General features: G+C 43.0%; 1 protein-coding gene across 4 annotated transcripts in view; it reads right to left on the bottom strand.

Moving 5' to 3' along the window:
• The window catches only part of BANP (BTG3 associated nuclear protein), an 84,387-nt gene that overhangs the window by 8,691 nt on the left and 47,704 nt on the right, over nucleotides 1–27,992 (bottom strand). For 2 of the 4 annotated variants that reach the window (XM_081963606.1, XM_081963607.1), the window contains exons 9-11: nucleotides 27,289–27,419; nucleotides 23,757–23,828; nucleotides 21,560–21,604 (exon numbers count right to left, since the gene is read on the bottom strand). In XM_081963606.1, the coding sequence (XP_081819732.1) occupies nucleotides 21,560–21,604; nucleotides 23,757–23,828; nucleotides 27,289–27,419 (248 nt within the window). Of the gene's footprint in view, nucleotides 1–21,559; nucleotides 21,605–23,756; nucleotides 23,830–27,288; nucleotides 27,420–27,992 lie in introns of all 4 variants that reach the window. The other 2 variants (XM_081963608.1, XM_081963609.1) reach the window with 2 other exon arrangements.

The following is a 27,992-nucleotide window of genomic DNA, read 5'->3' as shown; positions in this document are numbered from 1 at the left end:
CAGCACTTAACTTCATAAACTAGGTTTATCTTTTCTCAGGAAGGCTGTATCAATGAAAATAAACCTGGGCCACCTCGTCCATCAAAATCAGAAATGGAATCTAGAAAACGTGTTAGCAAAAGACAGCCCCAAAAGAAAGTGTTAGTCCCAAAGGTGCTTTTTCAAAAAGCAACTGGACTTTTTTTTTGTTTTTCCTCAAAGATGTTTCGCTTCTTACCCAAGACGCTTCTTCAGTTCAGACTGAATGGTGGGAACTGAAGAAGCTTCTTGGATGAGAAGCGAAACGTCTTCAAAGAAAAACAAAGTCCAGTTGCCTTTTGAAAAAGTACCTTTGGGACAACCATGACCTGGAGGACTGAGAAATTCCATAGGCACCGTCCTGGAAAATTAGATTTAGAAAATGAAAGGGGGGAATCAATGCAATACGAAGGAAAGCATTTCCAAACTGAAACTGAGAATTGCTAAGGAGATCATTAACTGGAAATAAGTCATCTTCTGCTGGCCTTGGCTTCCCGTACGTGTCAGAAAACATTATGTTCTTTAAAGCAATTATAGCTCAATGGAAATTAAATTGCTGTTCATTCATGTTTGTGAAGGTTAAGGATACACTTCTTTAAAAAAGAAAAAAAAGCTGATGTTAAGAATGAAGGCAAATTTACGTGTCCCGGGATAACGTTGCCGGATCCAAGACCAGAATTTTAGTCTTCCGAGCTTTCGGACTTGTGCTGGAGCCCATCCTCAGGGAAGGCCTCCCACACTCGAACGCGGGAGGGGAGCTCCTTATGTTGTCCATGCTCTTGATTAGAAAAAATGCTGCTTCCAAAGGGCCCTGCTTTTCAGGAGCAGACATGTCCGCTTCTGCTGGCTCACTTGGTATGTCAAAGGCTGCCTGCATGAAAGGCCTGGTTTCTGGTGACTGCCTTCTCCAACATCTGGAAGGCGTAATCATGTTCCACCTCATGGAGTGGCAGGAACAAGCACAACACTTCATAAAAGGGCCTCCAAACGATACGTGCTACTAATTTGAGTATATGGCTCCTGAGGAAATTCACCATGCATGAAACTCTCCTTTGTAGTTCATGGTTTTATGACTAAGGCCTCTCGCACATTTATGAATATTTGACACGTGGGACCTTCTGGGCGACTGTGATTATTTTAACACTGCATTTCATCTGCTTCCATTCCAGCATCTGTTTCCCACGTGCAGCATGGATTCAGGGATGGCCCCTGATTACTTTTCCCTATTTGCTCCACCAGTTATCGCAATGTCTTCTGTCCACGTAACTTGGAAGAAAATGCCATAAATGTGGTCTGCCCAGGTCAGTGAAGATTCCCAGTCATCCAGGTAGAGTGGTCTGGAAGTGGAGTCATGGACTTCTTTTCTTGTTGGGTTGAAACGTTTCGCTGCTTATCCAAGGAGCTTCCTCAATCTGAGTAAGTTGGTTAGGAGGACCCCCATATGATGGTGTTCTCCATTCAGTTGTGTCTGACTCTTGGCGGTTCTGGTGGCCGTCTCTCTCCACATCTTCCAATCTTTAATTGCATCTTTGAGTTGTTCTATGCTCTGGCTGGTGTCAACTTTGATGGTGTTCAGCCACCTGGTTTCCTTTTACCGCTAACTCTTCCCAACATGATTGCTTTCTCCAGTGAATTTCCCAGCGTGACATGGCCAAAGTAAATGAGATCCCCATATATGTCTGCCTAAATGTCCAGAGAATAAGAGAGAAAGTAGGGCAGAAGGTAGTAGGATGACTTTGATCAATCAGTTGGCTAAATAGAGCCAAAGGGTTTGAGGCAGGAATGAAAGGCCTTCACTACTTGAATATTTAATCCTTTCCAAACATTGAATGATTCTTTTTAATGTACAGCATGGAAGACATACAGTACATGCAGTGCAAACAATCTGCCTTTCAAACATCTTTGGTAGAAGCAACACTGCTTAAGTCCCAGGTATGATATAGTAGGGATAATGTAGAATTAAAGTGCCTATTTTCTTCCATTAAGAACTAGAGGATGGGGTACCATTCCTGCACAGAAGCGTGTGCTTTGCCATGGAAAAACCTAGCTGTAGCAAATGCCTACAAGAAACACATTACAGAATGAACCTTTGAGGACCTCTGATATTTCTGCCCCGAGTTCCAAATTTGCCCAAGTGTTAATTCCCACCCGTATATACACTTTCTCTCTTTCTGGGCGAATAATTGTGCTTTGCTCCTAGTGACATTTACTGTGTTCTCACAAGGGCCTGCTCCACGCTCATTAAATGCTTTCTCTACATACAAAGAATGCCTTTGATAGCAGAGCCAAGTTGCATGGATTTGAAATGCTTTTCAAGTTAAGGTTTCAACATGGAAAAATAGGACCCTCGCCCTTGACGTTCAAGAATGACTAGCTGATCAAAATGGGCGTAAAATGTTATGGAAAACAATGCAGACGGGATGCAGTGGAGGATGACAAAGGCAGACACAATTGGTTGGGGGGGGAGGCATTCCCGATGCTTTTCTCTGCATTTTGCGCAGCAGAGTAGTTTTATTCCCAGATCTGGAATTAGGAGTGCGAATGTGCCACAAATATATCATCGTGTTTACGTACACAATTTGGGATTACTTGAATTTTTTTTAAGCCGTTGTCCTGAACGGCTTAAATTCTCCTAAAATTATTTCAGGTTAGCAAACAGAAGAGTCATATTCTCCACTGAAATGAGATAAAATGCAAAGAGAAGAAGTTTCTCCCAAGTAAACTCAAATTGTTTCTCCGCAACGTACAAATATGTGCAAGGTTGGAAATAGAATCGTGAGAGAACAAAATCTCGATTTTGATGCGATCGTAGATAGCTTTTCATATTCAGATCATCCTCCTGCTAAGAAACAAGAGCCATCTGAGGCATGAACGAAGCCAAAGTCATCCAAATGCCTCTCTAGTTCCAGTTCTCTCTACATATAGGGACGATAATGGGAAACATGTGTACATCCACGATGCTTTTCTTTTCTTTTTTAATTTACAGGATTTCCCCCCTCATTTTCCAAAACAATTACCATGACAACAAATCTCACTGAAAAGAGTAGGAAGAGGCAGTGGGCTGCTACTGGAGTCTCGAAGAGCCAGCTGATAAATGAACATGATTCTTTCTAGTACAATCGGTTCAATCAACTTCCTAGTAGGCAGATGTGTCTGTAATCCACATCTGCAGGCACAAAAGACACCGTTGGGAGTAGAGGAGGTTTACACAGACTTCACATCCCCATGTGCGCACGCCTGTTAGGGAAAAGGTAAAGCGACCACAAGCTTTGGTTGAAGCCAAAAGAAGTCCTGTAGAAAGGGATACCGCACTGATATGGATGTGATTTAGAAGGATAGATAAAGCTTTTAAAAAGCTGAGGTCTTTTAACTCTCAAATTTATGTGCTGTGTTTTCTTTACTTCATTATTTTAGAATTTGTGCCACTTCAGATTTAAAAAAAAACCTTGATTGAGTGATATCACTTTATCCTACCCTGCCATCAATTGCTTCCTAATGGAGAGAAATAAATTAAATCCGTAAGATCATATCTATACTTCATGTTAGGTTTGGGTTGTCATTGAGATTCCCAAAGGAACTTTCATTAGCTCTGGATCTAGAAGCATAATTACACAGACCATGGTTTATAGGAAAACAATGGTGGCTATTAATAATCCTCTAAATTCATCCTGTGATTGAGGTTTCCAGATCTTTTGCCAGATACTTAATACACTTAGCTTATTCTCTCTCTCTTTCCCTCCCTCCCTCTTCTTTCCTCTCTTCTCTCTCTCATCCATCCACATAATTTCTTTCTGTAAACTTTAGGGCAGAGTGCAACTCAGTATTTGAGTTGTTATGTTGTTAATGCCCCCATTTTATGTTATCCTAGTGTATAATCTTTGTAATGCAACTCACTTCATTGCAAAAAAATATCTGGTTTTTAAGATTCATTGTGGAGATGATAGATAGATAGATAGATAGATAGATGGATGGATGGATGGATGGATGGATGGATGGATGGATGGATAGATTCTAGGATGAATGTAGTGGGTCGAGGGATGATGGATGGATGAGGATAGATAGATAAGATAGATAGATAGACAGACAGACAGACATGTATCTTAAAAACCAAATACACACACACACTCATTCATATCTGCATGCACGTAAGAATGAAGATAATTAGTAATGGAGTACAAAATATAGATTATTGTATTTTAGATGGATGATTAAAGAGACTGGGCTGGATTTTAATCTGGTGTTGTTCAGCTGAAATCATGTTAAATCGTTTAATTTGTTTTCTCAGAGTTACTGAGCCCAGACAACAGTAAATACTTAAATGGTTCTTTTAAGTTGAATGGCTGGAAAACTTACATTCTGGCATATTTTAATGACATTGATTCTTTGTTGCTAGAAAGCGCTTTCGCTTTGAAAGGCCTTACAGAAATGCTGAAATAAAGAATGGGATTTCATTTCAGTTGTGTCCGGTGGAGCAATTTCCCATAGGTGATGAGAGAATTAATGTCTCTGCTGTTAATAAGCCTGAGGGCAGCTGTTGTAACAGTGTGTTTGTTTGTTTGTTCTGGCGTGCTTGTTTTTATCTCACTTAATATAATTGATTGCATTTAGGATTCTGTAGGGAAAAATTAAACACTTTTCTTTGGATCCTGCAACTGCTAATTCTGCCAAAGGGAGGAAGGAAGGAAGGTAGGAAGGAAGGAAGGAGGTGACATTCTTTTGCAGGGATTCCTCATTTTCTAGAAGGAAGGAAATGAAACAAACGCTTGACAGGAAATTAACTTTTAAGAGAAACTGAGAAAAGTGCATTTAAGATTTTGGAGAAAACAGGTAGCTGTGGTAAAAGAACCTGCAATTTCTTTCAAATGGGCTCCAATAAGAGCTTCCAAATTTGATGGATGTGTCCAGATAGGAAGTTCCATTCTGATCTATAGGCTTCACTTCCTACCTCTGATTTCACATGTTATGCTAAGCTAGAATAAGTCTTATTTATTTATGGCTTGAAACGAAATGGTGAACCGTTCATTATGGCTTAGGAGTTTTTCACAGATCCTTTCCTAACCTAGTGCACCAATGGAAGCGTTCGTGACTTGCAAACGAAGGCGACCATCCAAGAAAGAAGAGCAATCTTCTGTGGCTCATTTCAAAAGAGCTGATTCTAGAGGGGGTCTTCAGCCTGGGACCCATTAAGCCTGGAGTGAACAACTCTGGCCCTCTTTACGACTTGCGGACTCCAACTCCCAGCCATGCTGGCTCGGGAATTCTGGGAGTTGAAGTCCACGGGCCGTAAAGCCAGAGTGGCCCCTCCCTGCATTAAACCAAGGGATGAAAAAAAGATTCCAGATAGGGCTCTTATGGTTGTGGGTCACACTACATTTTGTGTGATTGAACGGATGGGTGTAACCGTCCTAAAATTCCTCAGGAACTATGATTAGACGTAGCTGAGATATAAACAGCCTGTGGGAAGAAAAAAGGAAGTCTTCGAAGTTGCAGGATCCACTCTGGGTCTGTCCCTGGGACTAGAGGTTTAATCTTCCACGCTTCCAGACTCTGCTGGAGTCCATCTTCAAAGTATTCCAAGTGTGGATTTGTTAAACAAAACTGAAATAGATTGTGGGGGTTTTTAATCCCAGTCGATAATATTCAGCGGTTTCTGTCCATTAAACCCAAAGGTAGGTGGCGATTTCTTATGTTCTTGGGGAATTTATTAAAAACTGAGAGAGATGCAGCTGTGAAAGCCTACTTGGGCACCCTGGCTTTGCAATCAAGGGCAGCTGAACTCAGGTGAACCTGAGAATGAAAGCTGTTGATATGCTATTGATTTCATTAGATCTCAGGGATGATTCAGAAGTCTGCTAAAACAGACATTTTGCAAAGCAACTCGGCTGTCACAATAGGAGTCCTGGACTCCGTGCCTTTGGTGAGATGCTGGCAGCTTTCGCATGCTGGCTCAAAAGGGAATACTGTGCATCCCAAAACATACTCATAAATTTCAGAAATGGCTGGCCAGAGAAAAACTGAGCCTCCCCTTCCCCATGCAGTAATGCTGATTGATTTCATATGTAAACTAGATCATCATACCTTAAAGGCTTGCAGTCAACAGTACCACGCAGGAGAGGGGCCTGATGTTGTTGGGTTTGTTAAAGTGTTTGAAAATGGGAAAGAAAGATTTTTCTCACCCTCAGGGAGCAAACTTTTCTTTATAAAATAAGTGGTGTAATGTGTAATCCCTAAGACTGTATTTTCCTTCCTTCCTTCCCTTCCTTCCTTCCTTCCTTCCTTCCTTCCTTCCTTCCTTCCTTCCTTCCCTTCCTTCCTTCCTTCCTTCCCTCCCTTTTGTAAAAATATTCTTAATGGCCTAAGTCTATCAAGATTCTCAATCCTCCAGGTCAGCGTTCTCCCAAAGGTGCTTTTTCCAAAGGTAACTGGACTTTCTTTGCTTTTTCCTTGAAAACGTTTCACTTCTCATCCAAGAAGTTTCTGAATGAAGCTTCTTGGATGAGGACTGAAACATCTTCAAGGAAAAAAAGAAAGAAAGTCCAGTTGCCTTTTGAAAAAGCACCTTTGGGACTTAATGCCCTACATAAACTTCATTTTCCAGATTCCCTTCCATTTCTTTACATCTTCCAAGCTGTCATGTCCAAGCGAGGTGGGAAAAGATACTGAAGGCAGAAAGTACAGAAAGAGGGAAGGAAGGAGGGGAGGGGGGGGTTCTGTCTGGAATCCGAAAGGGATATTATTTCCATTACCGAGTGGCTGAATTTTATGAAAAACTTTCAACATTCTTTCACACGCACTCCTTCCTCTCAGTGAGCAAGATGGAACAGAATACAATAAAAGCCATTGGAAACGCCTCTTGCGCAAGATCCTTCTCCAGAACAATAGCCGTCCATTTCCATGGGCCCTTCCATTTATTCTTATTTTTATGGGCTCTCTCTTCCAAGACACACAGCCTCCCCTTCCTCCTCCCTTCCCTGCCTCCGGATCGCACAAGAGGTCCAAGTGGCCTTTCTACTTCTCTCCGATTTGGCCTCACTCTGCTTGCCCTGCAGACTCCGTCCATCCCTCTGCATTTTTCTCACACATTTTTCCCCGATACGCCCGCAGGCCTGCCAGAGAGGAAACCATTATGGCTGAAAGGGAGCCGCTGCAGAGGGATCAGACAAACTCTTGGCAGGGTGTGAGAAATAACAGGAACTTGCCGTGACTGGAGGGTTAGCCTTACACTCTACTGGGCTTCATCATCTCCCATCAGATCCTGCGAATATAAGGGTAACTCCAAGAAAGGCGAGGAAAGCAGACATCTGATTGGGAAGGTTTTCTCCCTCTTCGCCTCCATATAGGAATATTTCCATAGCCTTTTTGTTGGGTGTGTCTGACACTATAGAGTCTCTCTCCCCCACCCCTTCCTTTCAAACATGCCCTGATACTTGGACAATCCACGGCTTCTCCAGAGAGCAGCATGTGCTGGAAGATTGGAGTAGGGAAGTCAGGGGCCACATCGCTGCCTTCTCGGCCAGGAGTGGGAAGCATTTTCTATACTGAATTAATAAGAGCAGGGTTTTCGAGGGCCTGAGTCATGCCCACGTCGGTGGTAAAATTCCTGCCTGTGTGGCTGGGATCCCCTGCCAACATGGCACCGTTTGAAGTGGCCTGTTTCTCTTTTCTGCTGCACTGGTGGGAAAATCACCCAGTTGGCTGCCCGATCCCACTAGTTGCTGGCATTATTCGAGTGACATGGAATCCCGGTCTCATAGGATTGGCAGCCGCCCTAGAGAAACACTCGGGAAGCAAAATGGCATCTGAGAAGACAGAACGAAGAAGCCTGGTTAACTGCAAAGAAGCACTTCAACCACCAAACGACATCCAAGAAAGGAAGCCCACGGACTGGAAGAAGCGGCCCAAACTGACAGATGTGTGTCCAGGGTGAGCTGCTTGTCATCCCTGGCTTTCCATGCTCCCTCTGGATCAGCCCTGCTCCTGCTCGCAGGGGTTGAGTCTAGATTTCCCGAAGACAACAAACGGATATCGAAATATATTTCAGCCACGCTGTATTAAATCCTTATCTAAAGGGCCAGAGAAGGATTCAGAGAAGAATATCAAGGGTACCTAAAATGTGCGAGCCCATGCAAGAAAGCACACTGAGAACTCTGCTCGCACTCAGTGAAGTCGACAAACCAAACTTGAAGAAACCTTTTGTGTTATTTAAGCAGCAAGGGCTTCATAACACAACTGACAAGGCATGTCCGCACACTCTGAGAAGCTCCAACAAAAAGCTGGGCAGGATGGAGACGCGTCCATGCAATCCGCTCCATGGAGATGGATGAGAAACTCACAGGCAGGAGCATTTCTGCTTTTTAAAAAATAAAAAAATAAAAAACCATCACAGTAAACCTTTGTCTTGATGAGAAGAAGAGAAACGGAATACATCATATAAATACAATGCAGCGGGCAGGACACGAAACGTGAAGAATAACAGCATTCATTTTTTATGATGTACCAACCCATAGTTCTGCTCAGGTCAGCCTTATAAAGGAATTAATCATCCTCTCCAACCCTGTTTTGTTGTCCTTTAGGGCTACATAAAAACGAGGGCCAAAAGTATAAGACAGAACTCAAGAGGCCTCTTTGGGCCAAGGTTGTCCCTGGGGCCAAACTTCAGTTCAGGCTCATCTTTAACAGGATTTTTCTGGGATGTTTCTTGAAGTTGATCTATCCCCAAACCCTTCATTTATACCTTTTCCCATCTGCAATTGATATTTCCCATTTTTCTGAGTAGGGTTTTTTTTCCATGAAGGACTGATAATGCCATGATATGCTCCAAGCCCCCTATTTTGTTGTGCCGCTAACAAATAATAATTTCATAAGGGTAAAAATGGCAGTGTGTGCACAACTGAGCAGGGTTTTTATGGAGTTCTTGACCTAACAAAGATCAAAAACATTTTTCCTTCCAAGGGAGTCGAGAGAGGAAAAATAGCTACAGGGGGGGGGGAGGAAAAAAAGAAGGACCTTTTGATTATGCAAATCATATAACACCTCTGTTCTTATTTGTTCTAATGTGTGTATTATATTTCCAGTCTACACTTCCAACGAAGGTGTTAGCCTTGTTGTAAACACTGCAAAGAAACAAGGTTATGGATGCCAAGTTTATTCCTTCAAATGGTATGAAAAAATAGGTTTCTCTTGTAAGGAAGAATCTTGGGTTTTCTCAGTCACCATTTTTTTCCTGGTTTGGAGGATTCTCTCTTTGATTCATTGCCCAAAGGAAGGACTGGACAATGGATACTGGGCAGATCTCCATGTATCAGATGGAAATCTTCACCATCAAGAACAGCCATTGTATTTTCCTAAGCTGAGAGAGATGAATTCCAAATGGCAAAGGTTTGTGGGATCTGGTAAGATTATCAACCTTGTTTCTAGGTTTTAGACTAGTGATAGTCATCTCAACACAAGCTGGTTTTAAATTATGAGGCGGATCCTACTCTGCAGGACACACAGATGTGCTGTCCAAGCGCAGGTGCTTCTGTCCCAGTCTAATCAGCTGGACAGAGGTTAGTAATGTGAGACAAGAGGAAATAACATGGAAATGAACTTGTCAACGTGGCTGAACTAGACCAGTGATGGTGAACCTTTTAGGGACCCAAACTGCAACCCAAAACCCACTTATTTATCACAAAGTGCCAACATGGCAATTTAACCTGAATATTGAGATTTTACTACCTAAAATAATGATAAACAAGGCAGCTAATTGTTCTAAGAAAATGTGATAAATGCACTTTTATACCCCTTCATTTTTTTCCTGCTTTTGAAATATTACATTTAGCAACAATAAAAAATAAAACCTTTTGTAATATCATTTCTCTTTCCCTCCCTCTGTCTTGCTTTCCTTCCCTCTTTCTTTCTCTTCCTCTCCCTCTCTCTTTCCCTCCCGCTGTCTCGCTTTCCCTCCCTCCCTCCCTCTCTCTCTCCCCCCTGTGGGAGAAACGCAATGGAGCTGGGCTGGGGCAACGGCACATGTGCCCACAGAGAGGGCTCTGAGTGCCACCTTTGGCACATGTGCCATAGGTTTGCCACCACTGAACTAGACCGTATCCAGGAATGACCTAGATCCTAACAACAACGCACTGTCCAACAGAGGAAAAATAGCCAGACCAGCAAGCAAGCTTCAAAATAATGGAGCCCCTCAAAAATCATCTGCTGTTGCTTGATGGTCAAATAAACCTCTGCACTAGCTGATCTCCAAAGGGTCTTGAGGGATTTGTTCTTCCACGCAATGTGGCCACAGCTGGTTCTAGCACAGCCTTGTCTTGATAAATGACGTGTTCCCACGGTCATGTTTTATGATACAGGAACATTAAATGGGCCCCTCCAATATCAACCCAACATTGACCGACAAAGCGTAAAAGTGACGGGAACGGCCCAGATGAATTGGCTAACCGGAAGCAGATAAAATTAATCATTCTTAATAAAAGATGAGTAAGAAAAGATCTATTTTGCCCCCTCGCTTGATCCAGGCCGTTGATAAGGGGGCAGCTGGAGTTGTTTCTCCTGCGGACAAGGCTGCTGGAGTCCCATCCCAAACCAGGAAGGCTGTTTGCTTTAGGAACTCTTACAAATGGCTCCTGGGGTCAACGCCCAGGGACCGCTGATAAAGTACATGGTAGAAACGGCTTATTTGCAAAGTACAAATATTAGCACAACTTTAGTGCTGCAGCCCTGATCTCAAAAAAATATTGTTTTAAAGGAAATGTTTGAATATCCACGGCCCTAGTTGCTACTACAGCCTGAGATGCTAGGCTCACGGCTCGCTTCCAAGACAGATACTTTGCTGGTTTCTGGCAGCCCCAGCCGTGTGAAGGGGGGACAAGAGGGGCAATGAAGAGAACCCTCACTTTTCCTGCCCAAAGGAAAACTCTTCCCCCTACAACAATGTGCAAACATGCAAGCACGCGCTTGAGTCTCGGAGGAAGTGCTCCGCCCTGCCCTTCCCGAAGACCTGAAAATTTGGCTCTGCCCCCTGGCCTGGGGTCTACTGCAATGAGGGTGGCTGATGGGGTTGATAAGGTCCTTGCCCCCAGGCCGCCTGTCATCTTGGTTTTGAGTTTTTCTCTTTTCCAAATGTTAATTGCCTTGGATTACCTTTTTTTTAAAAAAAAAAACTATTGTGTTGTCCCAAAGTCGCTATGTCAGTGAGACATAGGGGCGGCATAAAATAAATAAACTGTCTGGAGCAATGGATGGTTATCATGGCAGATAGCAAGTTTATAGTGTTGTAATAGTCCACTTTCCCGTTGGAGCATGTTGACGGTTGAGCTCAGGTCAATATGCCACAGCTGTGAGAGGGACAAAGGAATGCAAATGGCAGAGCTGCCCTTCCACTTCCAATTTTTGTAAACAGAGGCTTCGCGTAATCATTTCTATGTCCTACTGTGGCCAAACTGCTCCATCCCAAAAGCAATTCTGACCCCAAAGGTGCTCGATTTTTGTTTATTAAACTTTTGTAGTTTATGACAGGAAGTAACAAGAAAAGGCCCACACTTCCTTCCAAAGTTTGCCAACAGAATCCTTCCTGAAATGCATCCAAGACAAATTTGTTTTATTTCAAGGCAACCATCTAAACAGCTCTACAAAGGAGGCCTCTGTCTTGATACGCAGAGAGCCAAATTGGAGCAACATGTGAACCTTCCCAGCACTCCAGACAAAATATTCAGAACTCCGAATGTGAAAGTGTGGCTCAACTTTTTTTGCTTCACTTTTTTTCCCCCCACAGATAAAGCGATGAAAAATCTGGTAGAGTAGGGAAAATGCTCTCAATCAGCCAAGCACACGCTTGGTGCGCAGAGGCCCCGGGTTCAATCCAAGTGTATGCAGCAAAAAAGGATTGGGCAAGAGAGATGGAAAATCTGTGCTGGACCTGCAAAAGGCATTGGCCGTAGGGAAAAAAAGTACAATCTTCAGGGTGGAGAAATAATCGGAAGAACCCATGTCTTCAGCAAAGCTTCTCCATTCCCGCCCACTTCCCATTTCTGATGTTTTTGTCTAGCCTGGTGTTTCTCAATCTTGGCAACTTGAAGATGGATGGACTTCAACTCCCAGAATTCTCCAGCCAGGCTCCCATCTGATCTGACCCAGACAATATATTCAGTGATGGGTAGACAATGAGAAGAGATTATGGTTGGCTTCATGTGATGCCATCCGGGAGAAAGAGCTCAGGGTGCCTACAGATTTTGGAAATCCTGAGATAGAACGAGGCAGAAGAGAAGCTGGATGTTGCTGAAGAGAGGAGAGGAGAGGAGGAAAGAAGAAAGCAGAGGAGAAGGGAGGGAAGGAGAAAAGGAGAAGGAAGGAAAAGTAGGGTTGTGGTAAAACAAGATGGATGTGTGGGATGGCAGGTAAAGCAATCCCGATTACATATTCAAATCTTTAGCTGGAGAAATGAATTGTTATAAGTGTTAAAAGATAACACACAATATTAATGATAACTATGAGAATGTATATTTGTGAATGTATGTATGAAGAATAAAAATAAAAAAACACTTTATGCCATCCGGGAGAAAGATCTCAGGATGCCTACAGATTTTGGAAATCCTGAGATAGAACGAGGCAGAAGAGAAGCTGGATGTTGCTGGAATCCTTCACAACTAGCACAGTGTCTTCATGACATTCTAACTAGACCCAAAGGTGCTTTTCCAAAAGGCCAATGGACTTCCTTGGTTTGTCCCTTCGAAAGCGTTTCGCTCCTCATCCAAGAAGCTTCTTCAGTTCTGGTGGGGAAATGGAAGGATTTATATCCTTCGCAGTCATCTACTCTGAAGGTCGGTGTTGGCTCTCTGGGAGTTGTTGAGGCTGCTTGGGGGTTTATCTGTATCCTCGGAGTCACCTCAATCTGAGTGTAAACGGGTGTGGAACAGTTCTTCGGTTAGAGCGGAAGAAGCTTCTTGGATGAGAAGCGCAACGTTTTCACGGAAAAAAACCAAGGAAGTCCTGTTGCCTTTTGGGAAAAAGCACCTTTGGGACAACCATGACCTGAACGATGGAGAAGCTCCACAGACATTCTAATTAAACTGTTGTCAAATAGTCAACTAAACCATGACAGCAGTTTACAAAATAAAGCGGGGGTGGAGATAAGCTGGTTTTCCTCTTATACACAAATATTTTCAAAATGTTATAGAAGCACTAGGAGACAAAGAGAGGAAGAGACATTAAACATGATTTATAAAAGGTTCATTATTAAGTGCACGACGTAGGAATTAAAACGAGCAATGTTCTGCAAGGAAAAGAATGTGTCACTTTGCCCCCTTTTGGCAGAGAGATAATTTTAACACACAGAAATGTTTTTTAAAAAATGAACAAATGAACAACAGCACATCAATTAATATAATCCTAGTATGTCTAGCTTGGCAAACAGCTGGAAACTGATGCCCATCTTTCCTCCCAAGACAAATGTGTTCTTCATTTGCAGAATGTTCTGTTATATTTTAATTAACAAGAAAGCATTTCCCATGTCTCAAACAACCTCCCCTGCATTAAAAAAAAATACCCCAATTATTCCATGAGAAATATCATCCCTAGAGTTTCTTGGATGCTCAAATAAGTTTCAGGGTTTGTCTACTTTGGAAATTAAAAAGGTGAAAGAAATTAATTGGAATGTGTATGCTTTTATTGGCTTTGAAGAAAACCCCAACAAGGCCAGTTACTAGCCCCACAACCACTTGGGACCGTAACCGCCATAACCTTGCATGATGAGTCAGATAGATTTGCTGCACGTCAATACAAATCAGAGACTAATCCTAGATGAATAAAAATATCTTCCTTCCTTTTTCCATCTCTCCCATATCTTTCCTTCTTTCTTTCATTAATTCCTTTTTTCCTTCCTCATTTGTCTCTCATTGCTTCCTTCTTTCCTTCCTTCTTCCATCTCTCCCATATCTTTCCTTTTTTCCCTTCTTTCTTTCATTAATTCCTTCCTTCCTTCCTCATTTGTCTCTCCTTCCTTCCTTTCCTTCCTTCCCTTCCTTCCTCCTTCCTGTGCACTTATGTGCATCTGTCCTGCCATTCCTCACTGAAATTCTTTCACTAGGTCACGTACAATCACAGAATAACATGCTATCTAATAATACAGGCAATGCTGCACGACGCACCTAAAATATCATAAAGTCATAAGTTGGGAGGGGTTTTCTACATGAATGGTTGGGAAGAAGCTAAAGTCCAATTATGTTAGCATTGAAGCCTCTCTTAAATCGTTGCCGTGAGCACCCTCAAAACGGTACGGTGCATACCCCAGGCATCCCGGCACAACAGAAACAAAAACGTGGCCATTGGGATTTGGGCCATGCTAGAAGCCACGCCAGACATTAAAGAAGTCTAAGACTGTGATAAAAGCAGAGAATCCGAAAGTGAACTGGAAATGCTCATTCAGGCCAGAGGTTCTTCACTCTTTACCTGCTACGCGATTTCCAAGACCTAAAATGTAAATTGACAAAAAAAACCACAAAAACCTTCTTAGAAGGAGAGATTTGGTTGCTCACTCCGCCTTCCTGCCATATCAACACGGCAGCAGCCAACAGACGGGTCCTCCTGCACAGATCAGATTTGGGGAAAGCATCGGTGCTATTACAAAAATGCTAAGCGACCCCACAGTGGTACGGTTCGTAACACCGCAGCCAGTTTAGGAAGGTAATTGTATGTGCCTCTGCATCTCGGAAGCAGTCCCAGCCCAAAACGATATTAAAGCGCAATGTGTCCTCGTGCGTTTTCCCGTGTGGAGAAAGCAGGGAAAGAGGCAGAATCACTAACAGCACGGGGAAAGCATAGGGTCAGCTGCAAAGATAGTTAAAAAGGGGAGGGGGAGATGCAGGAGTTGAGAGATGTCAGTCTTTGGGGCAAAAGGGAGAGGAGCTGCACCTCATTATGGAAAAGTGTTGAGGACAATGTTCATCTGATCCTCACAAATGATTAACATTTAAGAATGAGAAAATTCTGCAGCACACACAAAAGATTACTTAGAGATTCCCCAAGAAAAATACAAAGAAAAGTTTTTATTATAAGTGGGGAGGTTTTATTACATGCACACATTTGTAAAGAGATGGAACCTGGGCCGAGAAAAGCACTTTGGAAAGCAAAGAAAATGATTTTCCATTCATTGAAAAGATTATTGTGCCTTATCACGTCTCGCCTTATTAGGTCCACAGGAATATTAAAACAAGGTCTGAGTGAATAAAGAACGGAATGCATTTTGCATAAAGGAGAGATCCTTCAAAGTACTGTTAATATGCCTGGTTGTGTGAACGGGATTTTTATGGACCGATACATCCTCAAATGAACAAATGAATTAACAAATGATTATCCCTTTCCAAAAAGTTATTTATTCTACCATCCCAGAATACTCCATGGGCTTTTTCACTCAGGAAGTTTACCCAATTAAACCACCTGAAAGATTACAATAGCAAAAGCACTTAGACTTATATACCGCTTCACAATGCTTTTACCGCCCTCTCTAAACTGTTTACAGAGTCAGCCTCTTGCCCCCAACAATCTGGGTCCTCACTTTACCCACCTCGGAAGGATGGAAGGCTGAGTCAACCTTGAGCCGGTCAGGATCGAATTGCTGATGGCGGTTGGCAGTCGGCAGAATTCGCCTGCAGTACTGCATTCTACCCACTGCGCCTCCACAGCTCATTAGATGGATAGAAGTGGATGTTTTCTATGGAATTAGTTATGTGCCCAAGGCAGTAGAGGTTCTCCAGGGCACATAGAAGAATGCAGGAAGTTTTCTTGTTCATTAAAAAATAAAATCTGTCCCTTATGTATCTTTGTACATTTCTCCAAAGAAATATGGGAGATTAGAGATCTTTGCCTTGCAGGGGGAAGATACTTTAGAAAAAAAAATATTTGAGGTGACACCACAATGAATTATGGCTTTGTCCTGCTTTCCTAGAAAGCTTGAGGCTTGGTAGCCTTTGAGGCATAATACTTCATGAGTTAGAAAATGTAGTAACTGTATTTTAACATCTTCCTGGCATCAAAAAAATTACCAAGAAATGAAAGTAGAAAGATTATATAGGGAGAAAGAATGAAAACAAAAATCATAGTTTCTCAAAACGTCATTCCATCAGGTTGATTTAGAAGTATTAAGTTGTAATTAAACTTTAAAATGTGCTTAGATGTGAATAAGAAGATTACAAAAGTGACTGAGATTTTTCACTTTGTGAAAAAGTGTTTCAAAAAAGGGGAATAATTAATGAGAATACACTACTAATCGGGTGTCAAAGAACAATAGAAAAACTGTCACACAAATCCTTAATCTTCACTGAAAAGATTTCAGTGGAAGAAAAACTAAGCAGTAAGGGCAAGAGGGTTGATATTATAAAAACAGAATGCAATTGTCGATATCTGGAATTATCGATTCCATCTTACAAAAAACCTGTCCCCTCTTTCATTCATTTCAGCCTACTTACCCCTTAACACTCTCATTCATCTTAGACCATGGGTGCCCAAACTTGGGAACTTTAAGACTTGTGGACTTCAAATTCCCCAGCATGGCTGGCTGGGGAATTCTGGGAATTGAAGTCCACAAGTCTCAAAGTTCCCAAGTTTGGACACCCCTGTCTTAGACTAATGACCATGCTGGCTGAGGCTGATGGGTGAAGACCAACCATATCCGCCAAGACCTGCTTGTAGTACTAGTGATACTAATTTCTCTGCTTTGGCACTTCCAAAAGAAAAAAAGCGAAAAGAATAACTTTTGGATTTCCAGTGTATAGAGTTTAGTGGTTCCCTTTGTTGTGCTTCTAACAATCTTGTTTGTTTCTGACTCTCGATTATTTAAAGCAGATGTTCTGAAAGAGAAGAAGAGTGTATGGCGCAGCTGCTGCAGAAGGTATAACACAAAAGAATGAGTCGGTCTCTCTCAGTGGTGTGGTAGGAAAAATCCCCTTCCGAATGTCCTGTGTTTGTCTTCCTGATTCCCTCTGCCTTCTCTCAAAATCTCAAACACTGTCCCCAACACAGATTTTTTTCCCATAACGTAAGAAATATTATCATTTGATTACACTGCAGTCAAGGTTATGGTTTTCCCAGTTGCAATGGATGGCTGTGAAAGTTGGACCATAAGGAAGGAGGAGAATGGAGGCCTTTGAACTCTGGTGCTGGAGAAGACTCCTGCACTGAGTCCCTTGGAATGCAAGGCCATCCAACCGGTCAGTCCTAGAGGAGATCAACCCTGCCTGCTCTTTAGAAGGCCAGATCCTGAAGAGGAAACTCAAGTACTTTGGCCACCTAATGAGAAGGAAGAAGGACTCCCTGGAGAAGAGCCTCATGCGGGGAAAGATGGAAGGCAAAAGAAGAAGAGGACGACAGAGAAGAAGGTGGCTGGATGGACTCATCAAAGCAGTCGGTGTGAGCTTCAATGGACTCCAGAGGATGGTAGAGGACAGGAAGGCCTGGAGGAACGTTATCCATGGGGTCGCAATGGGTCGGACACAACTTCGCAACTAACAACAACATGGCAGAGGGTCAAGATATTATTATATACTTCATTCCTTAAACATGAAACTCAGCCAACTGAACATTCAAAAATGCATTACAAATACCAGTGTCTGGTGCTAATGGTTGATACAGTTTGGGGCCAGCGTCCTAGGTATCAACCATTATTATTGTTATTGTTGTTGTTGTTGTTGTTGTTGTTGTTATTATTATTATTATTATTATTCCTCTGTCTTGATAGGAAAACAAACATGCCTGCCCAGTTAGAAAAGCGAATGAAAGGCACTGTATTTGCATATTGAGCAACATCACCGTTCTCCTAAAACACATGGTTAGCTGCAGATGGATATTATTCTTTTTCTAAGTTGTCCCATGAACAAGGCATTTTGGCAGATATATTTAATATATTGGGTCTCAGCTGAAGTTTCTTTGGATGTTTGTTGGAATGGGTGCCTTCCACCAAAGCTGCCATCTTAAAAGATGTTTTAAGTTTTCCCAGTTTGGGAAACGGTTGCCTACACACTACCGAAACGTGGGATCTGTAAGAGGACACCCGTTTTTAGGACATAAAAATAGAATGACGTATTCCTATAGTTCTTGGACACGTATCCTCCTGAAAACTCACTGCAAGAAATCTTCCCCTCTACATGTCCCTCCAACTTCATTATTTATAAGTGGTTTTTAAGCTACAAAGTTTGAACTGCTTCAGCCCTGTAACCTAACACTTCTCTGAAAGCCCTTGTATGTTTTGAGTATCTTACACCACCAGAGGTCAAGATTACCTCACTGGACAGAGGGGCGGGGGGAAGATGAACACTGCCGCTGAATAGACCCTTCTAATCAGATCCTCTCTGGTTGAAGAAGTTTGGGTTGGAGTGAATGGATCTTGAATCAAAGAAGGATAGAGTAAAACAGGGCTTCCCAAACTTGGCAACTTTAAGACTTGTGAACTTCCAACTCGCTGGCTGGAGAATTCTGAGAGTTGAAGTCCACAAGTCTTAAAGTTGCCAAGTTGGAAGACCTCTGGAGTAAATGCAGGGCATCCTTGTGCCCAGGATCTCCACAAGGAGGCCTCTACCTTCATAGGTCATTGGGACTTTTCATTAAAAAAATAATAATCCATGTAGGACGTTTGATTTAAATCTGACAGCCCTACGCTATTGCATAAACAGAGGAATAAAATGGATATTTGCGTCTGGAAAGCACAATTAGAAAAAAGAAGTCTGGTTGATTTTTCTTTCTTTTTGAACCCAAAAACTATTCCGAGTCCATGCACTACTTCAGTTCTTCGCATCAGCCAAATCTGCTTTCAAAAAATGTTAAAGCTGGAATGGGGTCCACCCTCCCCCCCCACCCCCCCTCACCACAACTGCAACAAGCCCGTGACTTTGGGTCATGCCAGATCTCAACCGGACTTCAATCAATTTGATCGATTCTGACAAGGCTAATAAAAGGCGATCTACAAGCTGGAAGGAAGAACGCGGATCCACGTCACGGAAAACTCATATTGAAGTCAGGTTGGAGGGAGATTTCCCATGAAGAATTGGGCCTCTGCATAAACAGCATGTTTGCCTCTTGGCATGAGCTAATTAGAAATAAACACACATTAAAACGATTTGGGCAGTGCTGGGGATCTCAGGAACCTTTGGGGGCAATTATTTTGGTTATTTTTTTCATTTGCCTTTCCCTAAAACGTACAAATTGTCCTGTAACCAGAAGTGGAGAGGGAGGTTCCCGATAGAACACATGGCAGGTTGTCCTTGAGTTATGACCACAACTGAGCCCAGAATTTCCGTTGTTAATTGAGAAATTTGTTAAGTGAGTTTTGCCCCATTTTACGACTTTTCTTGCCATAGTTGTTAAGTGATTCCTTGCAGTTGTTAAGTTAGTAACACGGCCGTTAAGTGAATCTGGCTTCCCCATTGACTTTGCTTGTCAGAAGGTCATCAAAGGGAAATCACGTCACCGCTGGAGGACACTGCAGCCGTCATAAATATGAGTTGGTCTCCCAAGCATCCGAATTTTGATCATGTGACTATGGGGATGGTGCAATGGTTGTAAGGGTGAAAAACAGTTGCATTCAGTTGCAACTTTGAACACTAAAAAAAATGGTTTTAAGTCGAAGCGCACTTCACAAACCAACTTCCAGCAATCTGTAGACAGCAGACTCTGGGAAGAGGAGCGTCCCAAATGAAACAAGCCAAGATTCACCAAAACAAGCCAAGATGCCAAACAGAGGTGCCACTTATTTTATTTATCAAACTGTGGCTGCCCATTTCGAACCAAATCAATGAAAACCAGTTAGAAAACACAATATAGATAAGTGCTCGACGTACCACCGTAACAGGGCCCTGTCCGTTACGTCCGTATGTTGTGATGCTCATCACAATTGGGTCGGTCACATGACCGCTGAGATTTTGCAGCCTTAAACTAAGGCTGGCGGTTGTTTGTTATGTTGCGGTTTTGCCGAAAACCGGAAGTAGATAATGAGCCAAATGCAGAGATTTCCCTCCATGTTTCTCAACCAAAGCAACGTGAAGACAGGTGGATTTCGACTCCCAGAATTCCCCTCTAAATCCACCCCTCTTCATGTTGCCGATGCTGAGAAACGCTGCTTTAGAGGAAGAGCCGAAGGAGGAAGAGAACGAGAGGAAAAGCAATCCATCTGTGAGTCTATCCCTATTGCCAACAGAAGCCCCTCCCCTCCTTCTGGGGACTCTCATCATCTACATTAGTTCAAACAGAAAGTTTTAATTATTTCTACATTTTGGCCTTCCTATTAAACATGGCCTGAAACACAAAACGTCGAGCTAATAGAACCCATGTGGAGGGTTACTCTATATCACTACCAGGGTGGAGCCTGCCAGAAAAACCAGACATTGATCCAACAGCGTCACCCAGACAAAACAGTCCGGAAGGCAAAGGCAAGGAGGAGGAGAAAGAGCCACCGGCAATACACAGCGGAGGTCAAAGGCTGAAGTTTGGGAGAGACGCAGGAAGGGAGCCCGTTGGGTCTAATGGTCAAGGCACCCTAGAAACCGGGAGACTGGGAGCTCTAGTCCCACTTTAGCCATGAAAGCCACAGCTGGGTGACTTTGGACCAATCATTGGGAGACGGAGAGTTCTAGTCCTGCCTTAGGCATGAAAGCAGCCTGGGTGCCTTTTGGCCAATCGTCGGGAGACTGTGATTTCTAGTCCTGCCTCAGGTATGAAAGCCAACTGGGTGGTCTTGGGCCACTCACTCTCTCTCTCTCTCAGTCCAACCCACCTCATAGGGATATTGCTGTGGGGAAAACAGGAGAAGGCGTGTTGGAGATGTTCTCTGCCTTGAGTTATTTGTGAAAATGATACAAGTAGAAGACAAATAAATAATCATGCTTAAGATTCTCTAACAATCCTAAAGTACATCATAACGGATGGATGATCTTAAGACAAGAGGGGAGAAGAGAAACAGCCCCAGACGGTCATTGGCGAAAGGGTGAATCCCCCACCGCCAGATGCCATCGGCCACCAGGAGAGGGTAGATGTTACAATGAAACCCAGAAGCAAAGTGCTTCTTAAGCAAAGACCACACCCATCCTGGAAGGAGGGCGCCTGAGCATAAGCAAAGAGTCTCCCGATCCTCCCTCTGAACCATACCACCATGTGCCTGAGACAGAGAGTGTGCACAGTTCCTGGGAGGTGGTGGAAAATGTCTCTTTCGCACAACGATGAAGCCAAGAGCCTGTTATCTACGAACATCTCCGTTGTCTGCACATTTCTGGACCACGTGCGTCCATGCCGACAGTGTCGGATAAGAAAAGAGCAATTTAGCACAATGACAAGGGAGCCAAAACTCAACGAAGTTTAAGATAAACACACACACAAGGATATTAGATAAGCATGCTTGCCAGAAAATCAGCTTAACTCATAACTCTTCCAAAAATAATAACAAACAACCCCACCCCCACCCCCAAATCGTTCTATTCTGCCCAGTTTTAGGAAATTGCAAGGATCAGCTGGTTCGCATTAGCCAACGTCGGCAGAGCTGAAATGTTAAAACCGGAGCGGGATTCCCTACCTGTCCGTCCTGCCCCACGTGAACCTGATGAATCTGCAAGTTACCCTGCGAAAGAAAGAAAGAAAGAAACGTGTTGATTTACTTAATGCAACTGAAGAAGCTTCCTGGGTGAGAAGTGAAACGCCTTCAGGAAAAATCAAGGAAGTCCCCTGGCCCTTTTCAAAAAGCACCTTTGGGACAACCGTGACCTGGACGTCTGAGAAAGTCCGTAGACGCTTATTTAATCCAAGTTGTGGGTTTGTTTGTTTTTTAACCCGAAACAGAAGTTCTGCTCCTATAAAGAAAAAAAGTATGCTTTTGCAATGTTAATTAGAGCTGTGTTGGTGTATTCAAGACAACTCTCCAATTCTCCCTTTTTTCCTCCTTTAACAAGGAGAAAAAGGACAGGACTTCTACTGTCTCTGACATGAAAGAGCTCCTGGAGAAAAAAAAATTAAAAATTGCTAAACAATAAACAGGACAAGCTTTTTACATGCTAGCAATGGATCTGATTTGCAAATGTGGAGGCATTCCTGAATTTAAAATCCCTCTCAGCCTAAAATTAGGAGAGCAAGAGGGTGTCCTTTTGGCCATCCCAGCATCCAACTTTCTGAATGGGTATGATATCTGCAAGCTTTAATGCTGGCATTTCCATGGATGGCCTTTTCTTTTATCACAGTTCAGACTCAGAGGCAAACAAAAACGCCACTCAGCAATGGCAAAGGCATCCATTTCCAAATAATTTGATTGTTGTGGCCAATCTTGGAGAAGCTTCTGAGTCTAGATGTATGAAGCAAGCATGAAAAAAATCCATTTCCTTTGTAACTAGTAATATCTCTCCGAAACCCGAGTAATAGAAAAAGTAATTTCATGCAAAGAAATTCACACAGAGGATGGAAAAGGAAGTTATAAGTGGATCCATTTTTCATATTTGCTATAAACATCAGGCTGTCAACAACTACTCTGGCTCCATCCAAGAGACTATAAATTGGAATTAGCTCCTATCCAGATGTTATCTATCAAACTGGATAAAAGATGGACCTGATCCTGCTTCCCTTCACGTCCAAGGTTACTCCCTCTGAAGTCATAGGGGTGTGCAAACACAGCAGTTGCTTCCTGCAATTTGCATTCCTTGCTTTTCGCCTTTCCTTAACAGATTCTCAGCCACTCTGGGTAGCTTGTCTGCGACCTCAGGCAGATATTGAAATTGTGTGGCATGAATTTTTATTCTCACGTTTCTTATTCTCCCGTTTTATCTTTAAGCAAAACACACAGATTAGCTTCCAGAGAGAAACACAGGCAGTCCTCAACTTACAACCACAACTGAGATTGAAATTTTAGTTACACAGTAACTAAAGAGGTGGGCTTCCACCTGGTAGTGGTAATCTTGCCTGGGTCACAGAAACGGCAGCGACCCAGGCTGGCCGTGCCCCCAAACCAGTCCCCCGGTCTCCGTTGCCATTGCTGGCATCTTTTTTGTTATCTTTTAATGGTTTTCACGCATGTGCAGAACCATTTACAGCAAACTGTGCATGCGTGAGCAACACAAAGCACATGCGAAGCGAAGCAGTATCGATTCACATAGGAACCCACCCCTGCAGTAAGTCATTGCAATTGTAAATCGGGGCACCACAAGACCAGACTCAATTTTACCACCATTTTACCACGGTTTTTAACCAGGTTGCAGTGGTTGTTAAACAAACCACATGGTTGTAAGTGCAAATCCATTTTATCCATGGGCATTTTTTGTTGTTTTTAAGCTACTGGTTGTATCTTGAGGACTGCCTGTAATATACCTCGGCAGAAATAATACATTTAAGCAGGAAAGCATGCCCCTGCTATGCATTATAACATGTGCACACCTCAATAGATAAGCAGGGATTTGCCTTTGACACATAGGCCACCATCCTACTCCAATTTAAAATTAGCTAGGAACTGCAGACACACTGGTACCCTGGTACATTTTCTTCTGAATGGTCTTTGAATATTGGTAGCTCGGGTTGGTAATTAGGTTGTTGGCTGCAACCAAATTGCCATGCTCGGCGCTCAAACCAACAACATAACATTTCCTTCTCCCTATGTGGCCCAAGAGGCGAAGAGGAAGGCACTGCTGTTCCTTACACCATTACACATTCCACATAATGCTTTTCGCCTTTTCCATGGAAGACAAAGGACTGGAAGTTGGCTCCTTCCAGATAGGTCTGTTGTGAAGGCTCACCTCGCTGTCTTGCGTGATCTGGACCTGTTCTCCTTGTGGCACCTGTGCTATGTGGAGATGTCCCTGTGGGATCCATGAATTTTAAAAAAAGAAAGAAAGGAAGGAGAAAAATGAGAAGCATTAGTCAAAACCTTATGAATGCTGCCAACTTAAAACAATATCGCTCAGTGGTGGGAGAAGCAGGCACAAATAAATCAGCATTTCTTGCTGCACCTTGGAATCTTTCCTTGCGAAAAGAGGAGGAAAGCTCACTTCAGGGAGGTGCGCAGCTTACTTTCCAAGGTTGTTTACTTTTAATGTTTTTTTTTTCTTTGACTGTTCTCCGTATCTAGGGATTTTCTAACTCTGGAGGTAACAGGAAAAGTATAATTAACATGTTTATAGAGCTGTCCTCCTGCTATGTTGCTTGGAAAATATACACTTGGACATTGCTTGAACCTTCCTTATTCTCCTGAAAAGAAAAAGAAATGAAAAGAAGGACTAGGGGTGACATGATAGCAGTGTCCCAATACCTCAGGGGCTTCTACAAAGAAGAGGGAGTCAAGCACCTGAGGGCAGGCCAAGAAGCAATGGGTGGAAACTAATCAAGGAGAGAAGCAACTTAGAACTGAGGAGAAATTTCCTGACAGTGAAAACAATTAACCAGTGGAACAGAAGTTGCCTCCAGAAGTTGTGAATGCCCCAACACTGGAAGTCTCGAAGAAGATGTTGGATAGCCATTTGTTTCCTGCCTAGGTTTCCTACCTAGGCAGGGGGTTGGACTAGAAGACCTCCAAGGTCCCTTCTCTTATTATTATTCTGCTTTTCTATTATTTTTCTATTATTCTGTTATTCTTATCCAAAGTTTTACGTCCTTCAGGGGCAAGCACCAACTCCATTCAAGGTTCCCATGGGACACTTTGGGCAAGTTCTGCCACAGATGGTGGACCTCAACAGTTGATGTTGCTTTTTTCGTGGCAGCGGCTATTTTGAAAAATAAAATTCCCCTCAAGTTAGGACTCGCTTCCCTCTTCTTTCAGGTTTAGCCTCGGTCTGAGCTCAGAACAGCCCCTGCTCCTTAGAACTTTCACTCAATCAGAACAGAGCTGGAAGGGACCTTGGAGGTCTTCTAGTCCAATCCCCTTCTCAAGCAGGAGACCCTATAGCATTTCAGACTGGTGACTGTTCAGTCTCTTCTTAAAGACTTCCTGTGAGGGACCCCCCACAACTTCTGGTGGCAAGCTGTTCCACTGATTAATTGTTCTCACTGTTAGGAAGTTTCTCCTTAATTCCAGATTGCTACTCACTTTGATTAATTTCCATCCATTGCTTCTTGTCCTGCCTTCTGGTGCTTTGGAGACTAAGTTGACCCCTCTCTTCTTTGTGGCATCCCCTCAAATCCTGGGATACTGCTATCGTGCCAGGTCTTTTTCACTGCTGGGCATGTTCGGTTGAGGTGCCTATGCTGTGTTTTTGAAAGGTGCGCAAAGCCATTCAGGAGAGGGCAGTAGAGGCTTTTGTAAAATAAACAAACCCTTCCACTTGGGTGGAGAAAACAATCCCCCCAGAAAAGATAAGCTTTTCTCTGCCAGGGAATCGCCCTTGGTTTGCAGCTGCTCCCGAGGGAAGTTATGCCAACCAACGAAAGCAGAGAATTGCGCCTGGAGGGTTTAATAAAAAGATCACTGCCTGGTACAATGGCTGCCTGATTGAAAAAGGAGGGGAAATGGTCAAGTGTGTGGGTGGGAGGGCGGGGGGAATTACACCCAGGCTCTGATAGAGCTTTACCTGCTGCCCACAAGCTGCAATTTGACTTCTTCAAATTCTTTTGGGCACATTTTTGTGCTGTTGGGTAAAGAGCCCAAGATTAAAAGCATCCATGAGGAAGATCTGTCAAAGACCTCCTTTTTCTTATAAAGCACTCAAAATTTCACATGAATTTCAAAGAAATACTGATCCTCCTATTTTAAATAGTTTCATTTCCTTTGGAAGGAAACTGTCTATTTATAGTGGGGAAGCAGCAGGGCCAAATATCCAAATGACAATAGGAGCTGTATATAAAATAAGGCCGCGGAGCCAATCCTGGCTGAAATTATAAGCAAGTGGCCTTCTCTTCCAAACACCAAATCCTCATCAGCTTTTAGGGAACAGCTGGCACAATGGCCTGCTTTGGTTAAAAAATAAAAGGAGGGGGTATGCTGTTTGCAAATTAAGGGAATGCTTCCAGTGCAGCCAGAAAAGGCAAGTTCTTCTACCTCTGTGTCCCTTTCCATCCCATAAAAAGAGAACAAGTTCCACGTACACAAGATGAACTACCTGGAATTTAAAAGATGAAACATGAAATGAGAAAACATAACCCAAAAAAATGGTCCTAAATAGGAATTGCCATGGAACCGCAGTGGAGAAGAGTCTGCCCAAATTGTTGGATGCGAGAAGCAAATAAATTTCATAAATGAATGAATGAATAAAAGAGTCATCACTGTTCTCTTTACATGCTGGGCTTGCCAGATGTGTCCCGTTGGTTACTGGCTGTCTTGCCCGCCGCTGCATCTCTTTGAGCCACAGAGCCCAAAATAGGTAGGGTTTTTTCCCCCTTTGGTTTCCCCTGATATACCATTAATGTTCTTAGATCTTTCAGGGTGCTTCCTTTTACCGCTCCACTCCATAGATACGGAGCAGAAGCAAGACTGAAGTAACCAGGAAGGTGTCTGACCGAGACTTTGAAGAGGAATGGATTGAAAATAGGTACCTTGTGCCGTGACAAAAGCTTGAGTTTGGGCAGATAGAAAAGGTCTAAATCAAGTAAATTTCAAAAAGAATCCTTCATATGCACAATTGAAGACGTGGATGAATTATACTGGCTTCAATTTTAAGACAAGCGAACCTTGTCTGCCTTTCCAGAACAAACGCCTTTGGATCATGGAACCCATGATTCAAGCTTCTCCATGCCCTCCCAGGGAAATCCTTCAAGAAAAGTCTGAGTAACAGCAGAAGTGCCACACTCCGTGTTTAAACTTCCTGTCTTCTGTATCTTTTGAGGTCAAAGTGTTAACTTTTCTTAAACTTTTTAAAGAAAAGAATTTAATGCCAATGTTTATAAACCGGGCTTATGTACACAAATTTAACCATACACACATGGAAGAAATTCAGCTAACAGATGTCCAAAAAATTCTTCGGAAAGCACTTTGGAAAAAATGAGGGCAAATGGTTTGCTAGTATCGCTAGGGAGAGGCTTATGTATAATCCATCAAGACTGCATCCTGCACGGAATGGGGACAATGGAAAGCAACGATCGGCATGCAAATCCATGCGTGCAGATGCAGTGACTGCAGAGCCTAACTTCAGTGATATATTTTTACACACATACACCACACACAACAACATCAAGGACCACACCAGAAAGCTGATTTTTCCCAAACACATACGGACATGCCTTAAATTACACAAACCTCAGGAAATCGTATGTTGGGAGCAAAGGAAAAACTGAGTCTGAACTGCACGCGGGGAAAGCAGTTGTAGAGCACCAAAGGGCCGGTCAAGAATGAATACTTACTACTTGTACTTGGCCGTCCTCTCCTATCTGGTGAATCTGGACTTGCTGGGCGTTGGCCAAAGCATAATGAAGCGCCTGGGGTTGGTTGGCCTGGATTTCACTTGGGGCCGACACGGTGCTCTGCGCACTCTCTGCAAAACAAAGCGAAATTCCCGGGGTTTATCACAACGCTCCCCATGTCTCATAACGCCCAGCGTCCAAATTAGATTCAACTTGGAGCATTCTGAGAGGAGAAGCGTCCCTGGGGAAGATGAGGCTGAAGAGGCATAGAAAGTCATGTCATACGTGCTGCTGTGAAACAGAAGTGATCCATCGTTTATTATTAAAAAAACCAAAGTGTGAACCTTTCTTATGTTACTTCATTATTAAATGATAAACTGCAGTGTTACTGAAATCCAGTGATAACATCAGCAACATCTTTTAGAAGGGAAGGCGTGATTCGTATCTGCATGTGAGAGAGAGATGCACATGTATCTTATAACTCCATGGCAGGAGCTGAATTTTTTCCCCCCAACTTTGTTTTATTAACCTAGAAATGGTTCCAGGTTAATTAGCAAAGTTTCCAACTGGGAAAGCAGGACTTTTCCCCTCGGCCCTAACCTTCCTTTTCAGCTCACTGATTGCCTTGAATCCATCCAATTGTGACTTCATTTTTCCAATGGGCTGTTCAAATGTTTTCTAGAAATTAACAGTTAATCTGGAGG

Source organism: Natrix helvetica (assembly GCF_964273705.1).
Source record: "Natrix helvetica genome assembly, chromosome: 10".
Taxonomy (NCBI): Eukaryota; Metazoa; Chordata; class Lepidosauria; order Squamata; family Natricidae; genus Natrix; species Natrix helvetica.
Note: the sequence above shows the minus strand (reverse complement) of the source record. Positions and strands in the feature narration are given on the sequence as shown.